Below are 15,403 nucleotides of genomic sequence, written 5' to 3'. Positions count from 1 at the left end.
CATTTTTTCATGTGTCTGTTGGCTGCATAAATGTCTTCTTTTGAGAAGTGTCTGTTCATATCCTTTGCCCACTTTTTGATGGGGTTGTTTGATTTTTTCTTGTAAATTTGTTTAAGTTCTTTGTAGATTCTGAATATTAGCCCTTTGTCAGATGGGTAGATTGTAAAAATTTTCTCCCATTCTGTAGGTTGCCTGTTCACTCTGATGGTAGTTTCTTTTGCTGTGCAGATGCTCTTTAGTTTAATTAGATCCCATTTGTCAATTTCGGCTTTTATTGTCATTGCTTTTGGTGTTTTAGTCATGAAGTCCTTGCCCATGCCTATGTCCTGATTGGTATTGCCTAGGTTTTTAATTGAGTTCTTTTTCTTGCTCTTGAGTTGACTGAGTTCCTTATATATTTTATCTATTAACCCTTTATCAGTTGTATGGTTTACAAATGTTTTCTCTCATTCCATAAGTTGTCTCTTCAATTTGTTGATTAGTTCCTTGCTGTGCAGAAGCTTTTTAGTTTGTTGTATTCCTGTTTGTCTATTTTTGTTTTTGTTGCCTGTGTTTTTGGGGCCATATTAAAAAAAAATCATTGCCTAAACTAATGTCAAGGAGCTTTTCCTCCATGTTTTTTTCTAGTGGTTTTACAGTTTCAGGGTTTACATTTAAATTTTTAATCTATTTTGAGTTGGTTTTTGTGTATGGTCTGAGTTAAGGGTATAATTTCATTCTTCTGCATAGGGATATTCAGTTGTCCCAACACTATTTATTGAAGAGACTGTCCTTTCCCCATTGTGTATTCTTGGCATCTTTGTCAAAAATCAATTGACCATAAATGTGTGGATTTACTTCTGCGCTACCTATTTTGTTCCATTGGTCTATGTGTCTGTTTTCATGCTAGCATTATGCTATTTTGATACTGTAACTTTATAGTAGATTTTGAAATCAAGTAGTATGATGCCTCCAGCTTTGTTCTTTTTTGCTCAAGATTGAATTAGCTATTCAGGGTCTTTTGTGATTCTATATGAATTTTAAGATTATTTTTCTAATTCTGTGAAAATCGTCATTGGGGTTTTCATATGGATTGCATTAAATTTGTAGACCACTTTGGTTAATATGAACATTTTAACAATATTAGTTTTTCTAATCCATGAACATATCTTTCCATTAATATTTTTCTTTCTTTCTTTTTTTTTTTTTTTTTTTTTTTTTGAGACAGAGTCTGCTCTGTAGGCGAGGCTGGAGTGCTGCAGTGGCACGATCTCAACTCACTGAAATCTCCACCTCTCAGGTTCAAGCAATCCTCTGCCTCGGCCTCCCAAGTAGCTGGGATTACAGGCACCCGCCCCCATGCCTAGCTTATTTTTGTATTTTTTGGTAGAAACAGAGTTTCACCATCTTGGCAAGGCTGGTCTCGTACTCCTGACCTCAAGTGATCCGCTTGCCTCTGCCTCCCAAAGTGCTGGGATTACAGGCGTCAGCCACCGTATCCGGACTTCTATTAATGTTTTTCTTCATCAATTTCTTTCATTAATGTTTTATTGTTTTCAGTGCACAGCACTTTCACCTCTTTGGTTAAATTTATTTCTGTGTATTTTATTATTTTTGTAGCTGTTATACATGGGATTATTTTATTTGTTTCTTTTTGGGAAAGTTTATCATTCATGTATAGAATCATTACTGCTATTTATATTTTGATTTTGTGTCCTGCACTGTACTAAATTCATTTATTAATTTCAATGGTTTTTGTTTAGTCTATAGGATTCTCCAAATGTAACAGCACGTCATCTGCAAGCAGAGACAATTTCCTTCTTCCTTTGTGATTTAGATTTTTTTTCCCTCTTACATAATTGCTCCATCTAAGGCTTACAGTACTACATTGAATAGAAATGGCAAGAGTGGGCATCCTTGTCTTGTTCCTGATCTTAGAGGAAAAACTTTCAACTTTTCACTGTTGAACATAATGCTAGGTCTGAGTTTGTCATACATGCTTTATTGTGCTGAGATACATTCATTTTCTATGCAATTTGTTGAGAGTTTTTTTCATTAAAGGATGTTGAATTTTGTCAAATGTTCTTTTTACAGCTATTAAGATGATCGTATGATTTTTGTCCTTCATTTTGTTGATGTGATGTATTACATTGATTCATTGGCATATGTTGAAACATCCTTGCATCCCAGGAATATATCCCACTTGATAAGGGTGCATTATCCTTTTAATGTGCTGTTGCATTTGGTTTGTTAGTATTTTGTTGACGATTTTTGCATCTTTGTTTATCAGGGTTATTGGCGTGTACTTTTCTTTTCTTGTCATGTCCTCAGCAGTTTTTGGTAAGAGGATAATGCTGACTTTGTAACATGAATTTGGAAGTAGTCTCTTTTCTTTAATTTTTTGGAAGAGTTTGAGAAAGGTTAAGGTTAGTTCTTCTTAAATAAAAGTGCCGGTCCTAGGCCTTTATTTGATGGGAGACTTTTTATTTCTGATGTAATCATCTTACTGATAATTGGTCTGTTCAAGTTTTCTATTCCTTCATGATTCAGTCTCTGTAAGTGTTGCGTTTCTTATATTCATCTTAATCACAAAGCTAGTAGATGTAACTTTAACAAAATTATATTCATAATAAAGTTAATACACCAGTAAGTTGCAATTCCCACTTGCACAAAATAACTTTAGTTAAATTATATAGTTTGCTTATATATTAAACAATATTTAAAAAATTCAATTAAAACATTTCAAAGAGTAGGTAAATTTTGTGTTAACAATACCTTCCTGCTATAGTTAAAGACTGTTGAACGACTTCATGTAACACAACATTGTATCTTGATTCTAAAATTCTGCCTTTTAAGTTATCATACTTTAATTACTTTAATAAGAGTTATAAGGTGCTAAAACAATAATCAGTTTTTATGGTATGACATCCTTTTAAATAATGACAGGGTGTTTGTGTGATTTAGTTGATACTAAGACATCTAGAACTGATATGTTTCATATTTTAAATGATGCTAGTAAAAGCTTATAATAGAATGAGGCACTGGAAGAAAGTATGAAAAGATCACAGTAATTCAATAAAACTTTGTAATGTATTCCAGAACATCCCAACCTGCAGCTTTGTACATTTCCTACCAACCTGTGTCCTAACTGTGAATGTACTATAATGAGATTTGGTGGAGTGAGCTCTGCAGTTCTTCTCCAACTAGAGAGATTGCTGGAGAAAGTCAAATTACCAGGCCTGCACAACATGGTATCTTAAAACTTCCTTTTGCCATAAGAAAGATTAAGTCATGGGGAGGAATACAACTCAGGCATACGTAATACCTAAGTCTAAAGTTGGGTTAGGGTACTTTTCAAAGAAACATACATGGAATATCAGAAGGTGCAAATTCATGATCATGAAAATGTGTTTTAAGACGATGTGTGATTTTTTTCAGTATCACCTAATAAACAAGATATGTTTATAAAATGTATGGAGAGGCCAGGTGTGGTGGATCACACCTGTCATCCCAGCACTTTGGGAGGCTGAGGCAGGCAGATCACGAGGTCAGGAGATCGAGACCATCCTGGCTAACACTGTGAAACCCCATCTCTAGTAAAAATAGAAAAAAATTAGCCATGGTGGTAGACGCCTGTAGTCCCAGCTGCTCGGGAGGCTGAGGCAGGAGAATGGCATGAACCCAGGAAGCAGAGCTTACAGTTAGCCAAGATCACACCACCGCACTCCAGCCTGGGTGACAGAGTGAGATTCTGTCTCAAAAAATTAAATAAATGAAAATAAAAATAAATAAAATATATGAAGAGCTTAAGGCTGAGTAATGTTTGACTCATCCTCACATTTCTGCAACTTAACGTAATATCTGATATTAATGGACTTTAATACTTAATTTGTTTGATAGCACTGTAGATTACATTTTGGGGAAATATAGATATTATTGTAAGTAATTATTTAATTAGATTAAGCATGTATTTGTGCTCACTTCATAGTAGTATCCTAGAAAAACAGTATTTGTGGTGCCTTACCACTATTATGAAATTAAACGTATGCTAAAAATAAGAAATAAATGTCATTATCTGGTCTTATGGCCATATTCATGTATGCCCTCACAAATATCCAATCAGAGGGTTGCATTTGAATCTGGATTTCTATATTCATTTGAAATGTATTATCAACAAGTGCACACTCATACTCATCGTACAACTTCTTGGAATAACAAGCTAATTAATTTCCTGCACTCTGGCTCCCAAACCACAACGAATCCTATTATAAAAGCAAATCACTGCAAACTTCAAACAGCATGCATCCTTGAGATGCCAGTATTAAAGCAAGCACTGTGATGGGAAATCTTTGATGTTATCAGATGCGATGGAAACTACACATTTGTATTTGAGTAAGTCCTGTAGACCGAAGCATTTCCCCACCCTTAAATAACCTGAAACCAATTTCAAGTTCCCAAATGCTCTTCAAAGCAAACCACCTTAGAAGTAATGCTGATGGCATTTCAAATATAAGGTGGTTTGCTTTTTCCATCTCCAGACTTCAAGCAGATTTGAAATTATAGGTTCAAAGAGAAAAGATATTATCTACTTCTACCCAAACCACTAGGCTCTGGTCTGATGAACAAACTATCATAGGTAATAAACTCAGCTATGGTTATGAAAACATGGCATGGAACCAAGTAGCTCAGAGTCTGAATAATGCAGTTGATTCTATGGAATTCTTCTGAGCCATAAGTATTTAGATACTTCATGCTTCAGTTCTTTCTTACTCTTATGTTGTTGACCAAAAGTTGGAATGTAAACTTTGGGCTATGTAATAGGACAACTGTACACAACTCACCTCCTCCTGAATGGGACATCTGTGAAGCTGAATACAAAAATCAGTGTGTGCTTGACTCCGGTGCCCACAGGGAGCCTGAGCCATACAATTCAGAGCATTCAGACTATGAATAACTCCTGTAGCAGGAGAGTTGGTCTGTGGCTTTTTAAAAGGCTTCAGATTTGTGGTCAGTAGAACCATCCATGAGCCTATTTCAGCTAAAGGATACAGTGGACCTAGTGAATTCCTCCAGCATTTAATTAGGCTTCCTGTAATTGCTTTAAGTAAAAGTGAGGGAGAATGAGACCTGAAGTTATCATCTTGGGACACCAAATATTTGGATGTGGTTTTAATATCCTGAGCGTATTTGTTGCTGCTCTGCATCATATAAAGAGCTATTATGGTTCTAAGGAAACACATATTGCAAATTTATCAGCCCTTTGGTGACTGTAAGTTACTGCAGTAATCTTAAAGGAAGAAGTTTGTTTCCAGTAACTGAATTTCCCCATGAAGAGGGAATGTATAAATAAATAAAGCAGGAAAAAAACATCAAACATCAGAGAGTAGGGGGGAAAAAAGAGAGAGAGAAAGATATGGGGACTGGGGAAGGAGGTTGTGTTCCATCTCCCCATAGATTTCCAGAATTGGAATAATGTGAAAAATACAATAAGATAGGAAAATGAGAGGTCTGAGCAGGGGCCAGGAAACAGGGGCAAAGTGGTGTTATTTGTTAATGGCCTGGGGTTTTTGCTGAGAGGATTGTTATATTGGTTAGACATTGGCTAAAATAATATACTAATCTTCTTTCCACAGAAGGACTGGAATATGCCACTTACTTGGAAATTGTTTTTAAACTGGTTAATATATAAACATACAAGGATTACTAACTTTCAAAACATTGAAAAAATTTTAAATATACTTCATAAGCTTTTGACAATAGAGTTGCCCCTTAGGATCTTGTCATGCCTTGGGATTCTAAAACCCACTTTCTCGGGCTTCATTCCATTTAGATAGTCATTAATGGGCCTATGAGCTTAGCAGTTTCTATGACACAAGCCCCATCAGCTCTTGATAGGAAATACTGTTTGTTCCCCCAGTGGGACGACTCCTACTCCCATTGGGTAGTTGTTAATTTCCCTGAGTGTGTTTAGTCATTTGAATATTTTCCGGGCATTAAGGAAAGTTCTAAAATACAGTTTTTAAGGAGTTCCAGAAAATATACCCTCTCCTGTCACCTATCATCAAACATTTTGAGAAATTATAACTTTTATGAACTTATTAAACTATAAAGAATTGAATACACATACACACACACGCAGATATATACATGCACACATACACACACATCTATATATCTCTTTCATATATGATATCTATGTATATATTTAATTCTCATCTGATCATGTCATCTACTTGCTTAAAACACTTTAGTAATATCCATGGCTTTTAGGAAGAAGGTGAACATCTTTAAGACAGACTCATTGCCCAGGCTGGAGTGTGATCTCGGCTCACTGCAGACTGCGTCTCCTGGGTTCAAGCAATTCTCCTGCCTCAGATTCCCAAGTAGCTGGGATTACAGGCGTGTGCCACCATGCCCAGCTAATTTTTGTATTTTTAGTAGAGACAGGGTTTCACCACGTTAGCAAGACTGGTCTCGAACTCCTGACCTCAAGTGATCCGCCTGCCTTGGCCTCCCAAAGTGCTGAGATTACAGGTGTGAGCCACAGTGCCTGGGGGAAACTGAGAATTTTAAACGTTGTAGATGTGAGTCGTTCTCAAACTCAGCATGCATTGGGATTACTTGGCAGGCTTATCAAAACACGGATTGCTGGCCCCCTACCCCCAGAGATTCCTATTCAGTGAGTTTGGCATGGAGCCTGAGAATGTGCATTTGCAGCAGGTTCCCAGGACTGATGAAGCTGCTCTGGGGGCCACACTTTGAGAAACACTGGTCTACACGACTATATAAACTAGACCCTTTCTTGTTTCTAGCTTCAGCTCATGCCACTATTCTCTGTGGGTGGTGCTCAGTTGTCTTCTCCTAAATTCTCAAACTCCTAATTCCCTTTCCTGCTCTTTCCTGTATGTCCTGTCCCTCCTGCTCACCATATGATTGAACCAAGCTAGCTCATACTGGATCCTTCATGCTAGATTGGGTTCCCTGATTACTCACTCTCATCCCTATGCCTCTCCTTTGCAGCATTGAACGCAATTGTACCTAAATAATAAGTTGTATAATGCATTGTTAATATGATACCTCTTCACAATAATATAAGTTCATTGAGGGGAAGGACTGTCTTACTGATTACTTTCACAAGTGCTGATACAGTATCTTTTACATAATTGATACTTAATAAATATTTATTCAAAGAATAAATGAATAGACACATGAATAGTGCAAAACAATACATTTAGTCATTCTTACTATAACTATACTTGACCCAAAGCGAAGTCTCCTCCTCCCTAGGGGTGTTCTGCTGGTTCCCTCAATGGACACTCCATGCTGGAAGTGTGCAAGTTCAAGCAACTGCCAGTTCCCCACATATGTTATTCAGATAACCCCTCTTGCTCAGGGCAAAGAGGCACACTGAGGAATGAATGTCTGAAACAGCCTTGATAATTCAAGATAAATACCTCTAAAATGATAATCCCAGATGCCTAGTTCAATTTTTTGTTGTTCAAGATTACATAATGCTGTGAAATAAATTCCAAGTATTTGAGCATTTTGCAGGAGGCTACTTTACCTTTAACAGGGTTTTAGTACATTACAATTACAGAGAAACATTTTGGGCTTTCAAAATATTATGCATGAAAACCTTAAAGTTATATATTCTTTGGATACAATACCAGAAGTTTGTTAACTAAGGCTAGTATCTCTTTCAAGAAAAACAATGTGCCATTTAATTGAACCACAACTGTTAAAGTAATTTAGTTATTAAATAATTACCACAATGCCTGTTGTTTTTAGCTGTTGTGAATCTGTGTACATATGGTTATTTTACCCACAACTATATAATTGAGGTAAAAACCCTAGAAGATGTGAAATTCAAGTTTATATTTCAATACAGAGGTAAAAAAATAGCAAGCTATATTGGGAAAGGAATTATTTTGTGGAGTGATAGAGTCATTCTACTTTCATCCTCAGAATAATCCAGAAGATTTGAAATAGCAAATAAGAGAATGAAAACGTTGTTGAATAAAATTACTAGAGTGAGAAGAAAATCAAAAGAGATGAGAGACAATATCTGGGTTGTTTATGGCATCAAAAGGGACGACTGGGGGAAAAATATCATGTAATAGTTTATATTTCTTTAGTATGAGTCTTGTGTTGACTTCGATCTTTCTTTTTCTCTTGTCAGGTCTCATTGTCCGGGAAGTGAGTATTGAGATTTCGCGCCAGCAAGTGGAAGAACTCTTTGGACCTGAAGATTACTGGTGCCAGTGTGTGGCCTGGAGCTCAGCGGGTACCACAAAGAGCCGGAAGGCGTATGTGCGCATTGCATGTGAGTCATTGTACATAAGCACCTTAGGTCTCAGAAGCTGATGCACGTAAAGGAAAGTTTACACTATGACTACTCCAGCACCAAAGAAACCTGGTCAAAAATCCTGGAAAGGCCAGGTGCGGTGGCTCATGTCTGTAATCCCAGCACTTTAGGAGGCCAAGGCGGGCGGATCATGAGGTCAGAAGATCCAGACCATCCTGGCTAACAGGGTGAAACCCCGTCTCTACTAAAAATACAAAAAATTAGCCGGGCGTGGTGGCGGGCGCCTGTAGTCCCAGCTACTCGGGAGGCTGAGGCAGGAGAATGGCGTGAACCCAGGAGGCGGAGCTTGCAGTGAGCAGAGATGTTGCCACTGCACTCCAGCCTGGGCTACAGAGCAAGACTCTGCCTAAAAAAAAAAAAAAATTCCTGGAAAATAACTGCTCCCAGATTTTTGCATTTGAGCCACATAGTCTTCTTAGGTCACCAGGATTTCATTTTATTTTTAATTTTCTTTTTTAGTTTTTAATTTTTGTGGGTGCATGGTAGGTGTATATAGTCACATAGTGCATGAGATGTTTTGATGTAGGCATGCAATGCATAATAACCACATCATGGGGAATGAGGTATGTGAGGTATCCACCCCTCTGGCATTTATCCTTTGTGTTACAAACAATTCAATTATACTCTTTTAGTTATTTTTAAATGAACAATTAAGTTATTATTGACCATAGTCACCCTGTTGTGCTATCAAATAGTAGGTCTTATTCGTTCCTTCTATTTTTTTGTACTCATTAATCATCCCCACCTCCCCGCAAAATCCTGCCACTACCCTTCCCAGCCTCTAGTAACTATCTTTTATTCTCTATGTCCATGAGTTCAATTTTTTTCATTTTATTTTTTTGTTTTAAGGCACTGAGTAGATTTTCTTTAGGGCTGTGAAAGAACTGTGCTACTTTCCAAAGATTTTGATTTTTTAAAAAATCTAGTAGGAATTAGGCTATAGGAAAATCAGTCCTTACAATGGCATATATCATTCCTTGAATGAGTTCATTCTACCACTTTAAGACAAAGTTGAGTCATTTTCCTATTCAAAATAGAGATTACCAAGATAAAGCTTCTCTGTTTATTTTGGAACCATTCTAGTACCTTGGACCACACACAGGACTGTTTTCCAAATTGTGTTAATTTCTAGAGTATACATGTTCAGGAAGAGGTTAAAAGTTACCTTGCAAAAAAGGCTTCCATAATCAAATAAATGTGAGAAATATATTTTTTGACAAAGTTATAGAAGCTTCCTCATTGCAAAACTTCTCAGATGATTTAATACACTAATATGCATGTTATCACCACTAGGGAGAAAGAGGCTGCAGCTTTGCAGAGCCCTTGCCTCAGTAAATACTCTCTCTGTCTTAAGCAACATGGATGCCGTGTAACCTGTCTCAAGGTTTTATATTGAGAAATGTTCTCATCTATGAGAAAGCACTGAAATCCATATGTGTTCTTTTCTGAACCCTTTACACCTTTGCATTTTACTAACTCTATTTTGTGTTGGATGCCAATATCACTTAGCTCTAAGTCCCATCAATCCTGGTTCTAAAACTTCACCCAATTCTATACTTGTCTCTGCCTCCTTTTCTTCTTCATATAGATCTGGACCATTGCAGATCTTCCAGTTAGTCTCCATGGCTCAAGTCTTTTCTCTATTCCAGTCCTTCCTCCATGTTCCCACAAACACAGCCTTTCTAAATCTCAGGTGTCCTCTTGATAAGGTTTGGCTCTGTGCCCCACCCAAATCTCACCTTGAATTGTAATCATCCCCATGTGTTGTGGGAGTGAACTGTTGGGAGGTAATTGACTCATGGGGGTGGGTTTTCCCCATGCTGTTCTCGTGATGGTGAATAAGTCTCAGGAGATCTGATGCTTTTATAAAGGGGAGTTCCCCTGTACGTGCCCTCTTGCCTGCCACCATGTAAGATGTTCCTTGCTGTTCCTTCAGCTTCCACCGTGATTATGAGGCCTCCCCAGCCATATGGAACTGTGAGTCCGTTAAGCCTCTTTCCTTTATAAATTACCCAATCTGGGGTCTGTCTTTATTAGCAGCGTGAGAACAGATGAATACACCTCTCATCTTGCCTCCATTCCTGCTCCAAATTTTATAGTGACATGTGAGATAGTCAAAATTCCTTACAATGGCATATATCATTGAATTAGTTTTCTAGGGTTCCCGTAACAAAACACCACAGATTGGATGGCTTAAACAATATAAATTTATTTTCTCACAGTTCTGAAGGCTGGAAGTGCAATCTCAAGGTGTCAGCAGGTTTGGTTTCTCTGGAGGCCGCTCTTCTTGCCTTGTCAGTGGCCTCTTTCTCACTGTGTCTTCACGTGGTCTTTCCTCTGTGTGTGTGTGCATCCCTGGTGTCTCTTTGTGTGTCAAAATTTCTTCTTCTTATAAGGACACCAGTCAGATTGGAGTGGGGCCCACCCTAACAGCTTCATCGTAAATTAATCACCTCTTTAAAAGCCTTATATCCCAATATAGTCACATCCTGAGGTACTGAGGGTTAGGGCTTCTGCATCAGAATTTGGGGGAGTGGGATGTAGTTCAGCCAATAACAACCACATTTTGTGGTTTATATAACCAACCTATGTTTCTAGCTCTGAAGGTAAGGATTTCTACATTGTAGTCACACTAGATTAAAACTACTTTGATTTCCATGCATTTCAGCTATTCTTTATGCTGAAGCATTGTACCCTTATCTTACTACCTTTTACAACATATATATATACACACACACTTATATATATATATACACACACACACATATATATATGTATGTATTTGCTCACTTAGTGTTTGTTCACTTAGACAAATACTAAGTGAAGATTCACTCCGTTCTTGGGACAATTGTGGGTATTGGGGTTGGTAGTAGAAACAAAATATGTAACATGTAACCATTCTTGCCCTCATGGAGCTCATGTTGTGGTGAGGAAAGGCAAACTCTAAATAAAATGAATGATTATCAGGTCCAGAGCAGATGGTAAATGCCATGAAGAAAAATAAAGCAGGAAAAGGGAATTTGTAGGGCTGGGAGGAAGTGGTCAGGAAGCTTTGCTGAGGAAGTTGACAGTTGCGTAGACCTGAAGGAGGGGCAAGAGGGAATCAGGCAGAGGGGACAGCGGATGGCACAAAAACCCTGAGGCAGGAGTGTGCTGGCGGGACCCAAAGACAGCAGTGAGGGCAGAGTGGCTAGAAGAGTGAGTGAGAGGCCATCCCCAGATGCAGCAAGAAAGGTAAGGCCTGGGCTAAAGATGGGAGGGGTATGTGGAGGTGGCATAGGGTTCTGTAGGTGTTGAAATTATCTTTGGTTTTGTTTGTTTGTTTGCTTGCTTTTTGAAATGGGAGTCTCATTCTGTCACCAGGCTGGAGTGCAGTGGTGCAATCACAGCTCATTTCAGCCTCAATCTCCCAGGCTCAGGTGATTCTCCCAACCCAACCTCCCAGGTAGCTGGGACTATAGGCGTGTACCACCATGCCTAGCTACTGTTTTGCATTTTTTGTAGAGATGTAGTTCTATCATGTCACTGAGACTGGTCTCAAACTCCTGGGCACAAGCCATTTCGCACACTTCAACCTCACAAAGTGTTGGGATTACAGGCGTGAGCCACCACACCTGGCCCATATTTGGTTTTGAGAATAAGTTGGGAACACTTTGGAATCTTTTCAGGAGAGGAACTCATGACCTGACATCCATTAGCAGAGTCATCTGGCTGCTGTGTTGAGAATGGACCATACTGGGCAAGGGGAAGAGCAGGAAGACCAGTGATGAGGCTGCAGCTATGAGAGATGTTAGGCTACTGTAGAATGGAAGCAGTGGAGGTGACGAGGCCGGGATTTCAGATATATTTAAAAGTAGAGATAATAGCTTTTGTTGAGACCTTGGATATGTGATGTGAGAAAAAGAAGGGAAAGGATGATTTGAAAGGGCTAAGCCTTTTCAAGGATTTCTTTCAAATGTCTTTAGTGAAGCCATTCCTGCCTCATCGAGGGAGAAGGCTAGGCATTCCTTTCTCAATACTTTCAGGGCAGTTTGTCTGTACTCCTAATATAGGGCTTGTCTCATTTCAATTATATTCACTTGTAAAATCTGTGTTTCATGCCAGTGAGTTCCATGAGATCAAGAATTCTATTGTACTTAACTTTGTATCTCTCAGGCTTAGTACAATGCCTAGAATATCACAGATGTTTAACAATTTTTTTGAATTAAAACTGTTATAAAGAATTCCCCGTGAAGTTTATTAAAATGCTCGACATTAATCTTTCCTCTCTGAGAATGTCTAAATAGATTTTCTCTTTGTCTTGAGTGGAATGTCTGTGAAATACTGTGGAATGGAGTCATACATGCAGCCAACGTATTGAGGGATGCCCTTAGGAACAATATGCTAAGGGTACTAGCTTATCAGGTGGAGGAATAAAGGCAATAGGTGGGGCAGAGGGAGAAATTGACCTGCAGAGCAAACACAACACATGATGAATCCACAGGTTTCTCTGGCCCTTCAGAGTTATAGCACCCTGAGGCCAAGGGGGTGAGCAGACCTGTATTCCCCTACATAGACTCGTCAGTGGATGAAGACCCTCCTTTACTCCCTACCCCACCAGCATGTGTAACCAGGGCCAAGTCAGCTCTGCACCACTGAGGGTGATTCCAGGAGACAGAAGCTGAGACTTTCACCGTCAACATTTCCAACAGGTGGGACCAGGCCTGAAAGGGGATCCTGGTAGCATACCACAACATCCACTGCCACAAATTCCAAAGAACTGATTTTATTAATTATAAAGAAAAATACTTTTAATCATATTTAAAAAGAAACAAAAAGCAAATGTTTCAGTCAAAGATTTAACTGAACTCAAAATCAGTTTCAAATTGTAATCAAAGAAGGTACAAGGATAGAAAGCTATTCTTTTATCTTTCATTTCTATGTATTCATTAATAGCAAGCACAATATATACTTAAAATTGCCAGTCTACATTCCACCCTACATTGACTTGCTAAAGCTGAACTTTAAGAGCTGCATAGTTTCAAATAATGAATTTTTAGTTAATAAGCCTTCACTTTTCAGTAATTTGCAGAGAACATTATTGTGCCAATTTCACATATATATATAATTATATGTGTTTGAGTAGATATATTCTTTTTCAGCACACAAACATTAAATATATATAGGTATAAGACCCCTTTCTTTGCAGTATGTTCTATCAACTTTGCTATTTACTTCACGGCTTTTAAATCTAGTTTGACATTTTCAAATAAAAAAACAAAGTCTTCTTCTAGGTCAATATTAATTTATTTATCCATGGTAGCTTTTCACCCTCATGTAATAATATGCAAGAACAATTCACCTATAATCCTGTAGCTAACTGAACTCATATGTGTGTACCGAAGGAACCCCACCTATCATGTAAAGATTGATTCGTATAGATATGCATCATAATGAGAACAAAAAAGGTTGAATTTTCAAATTTTCTCTGTACAGGCTGACACCTATTGTTAGCAGGTTCTTGCTAATGTTGTAGACGTTTGTGGCGTTTTTAGTTTTTGGATTTTGTTATTTTTTGAGACGAAGTCTTGCCCTGTCCCGGACTGGAGTGCAGTAGCACAATCTTGGCTCATTGCAACCTCTGGCCTCCCGGGTTCAAGTGATTTTCCTGCCTCAGCCTCCCGCCATTTAGCTGGGATTATTGGCATGTGCCACCACCCCTGGCTAATTTTTGTATTTTTAGTAGAAATAGGGGTCTCTCCATGTGGCCCAGGCTGGTCTTGAACTGGTGAGGTCAAGCAATCCACCTGTCTCAGCCTCCCAAAGTGCTGGGATTATAGGTGTGAGCCACCGTGCCTGGCCACTTATGGGTTTTCTCGTCTGTCCTGTATCAAGTGAGCTGTGGTGCTCTGCCCAGTAATACTTGACAGAGGGCCATCACATAAATGGCAACTGAAGTTTAAACTCATCAGAGGTGAAGATCACCACGATGCTAAACTTAAATAAGTATGATTACCTCTTACCTAATTAGATGTGTGCTCATTTGATGTAATATGGAGAGGGCCATAGTTCTTTCATGAAAAAGCTCTATTTTCAGTTTATAAACCACAAATGAATATTGACTATTAATTTATGTATTTAAGCTTGCTTACAATATTTCACACATTCAAACCATGTAAAATATAAAAATAGGTTTGTGAGACAATCAAGGCAGAGGAAAAAATGGAAATATGCAAGTTAGGATTCAGCCAGGCATGTGCTGAGAACATAACACATCTGCTCTAAAATCCTGCACATTAACAAGACAGCAGTGCCAAATTTCCTAGGTGGGTCTGGTAGTTTTCATTCAGAGAAAAGTTTATTCTGAGAGAATTCAAGTTACCACTACAATGGTGTCCTGTGCAGAACCCTTACTGTAATACAGCTCCCAGTATCGCCACGGGGTTGCTTCTTCCAGTGTCTCTGGTTATAGGCTAATGAGTGAATCCCAAGGCATAAGGTTCAGGCAAAATATTAACACACAAGGTCTTTCCTCAGGAACAATTTGGGTCTCAAGAGTGCTGCTCCTGATGTTGCCATTGTTGATAATGCTGTGGTTGTGTGGCAGGAGTAAGGATAAGATGGAAAAAGCAGCATAGGAGAGTGGTTAATAGCACAAGCCAAGGGACAGATTGACACATGTTCAAATCCTAGTGCCATGACTTCCTACTGTGACCTTAGTCAAGTTACTTGACCTCTGTGTGCCTTAGTTTCATCAACCATAACATGAAAAAGATAGAGTTACTTTAAGATTAAGTGAAATAAACTTGTAAAACACATGGCACAGTGCCAGACACAGTGCAAATGCTCAGCAAATGATAATAGGTGTTCTTAAAAATGGATATAACAATTTTAAACAACTTTATACGTTTGTTTTGAAACATCAATACTGAGCAAACTTTGAAAACTGGAAAGTCTGTCTTTCCTTTACCATTTCATGTGCGAGGACTAGACTGTCAATCCTAGAGGTTGAAATTCTCTGCTGATTCACCTAAAATTTGACTATAATTTCCAAACCCTCCTGCCCATGCCTGAGGATGG

General features: G+C 38.4%; 1 protein-coding gene across 2 annotated transcripts in view; it reads left to right on the top strand.

The window, feature by feature from the left end:
* The window catches only part of UNC5C (unc-5 homolog C (C. elegans)), a 398,784-nt gene that overhangs the window by 248,425 nt on the left and 134,956 nt on the right, over positions 1–15,403 (top strand). For both annotated transcript variants that reach the window (XM_011994210.1, XM_011994209.1), the window contains exon 3: positions 8,159–8,302. In XM_011994210.1, coding sequence (XP_011849600.1) covers positions 8,159–8,302 — 144 coding nt within the window. The remainder of the gene's footprint in view (positions 1–8,158; positions 8,303–15,403) is intronic.

The sequence above is a fragment of the Mandrillus leucophaeus genome, unplaced genomic scaffold (genome assembly GCF_000951045.1).
Source record: "Mandrillus leucophaeus isolate KB7577 unplaced genomic scaffold, Mleu.le_1.0 Scaffold447, whole genome shotgun sequence".
In the NCBI taxonomy this organism is placed as follows: Eukaryota; Metazoa; Chordata; class Mammalia; order Primates; family Cercopithecidae; genus Mandrillus; species Mandrillus leucophaeus.
Note: the sequence above shows the minus strand (reverse complement) of the source record. Positions and strands in the feature narration are given on the sequence as shown.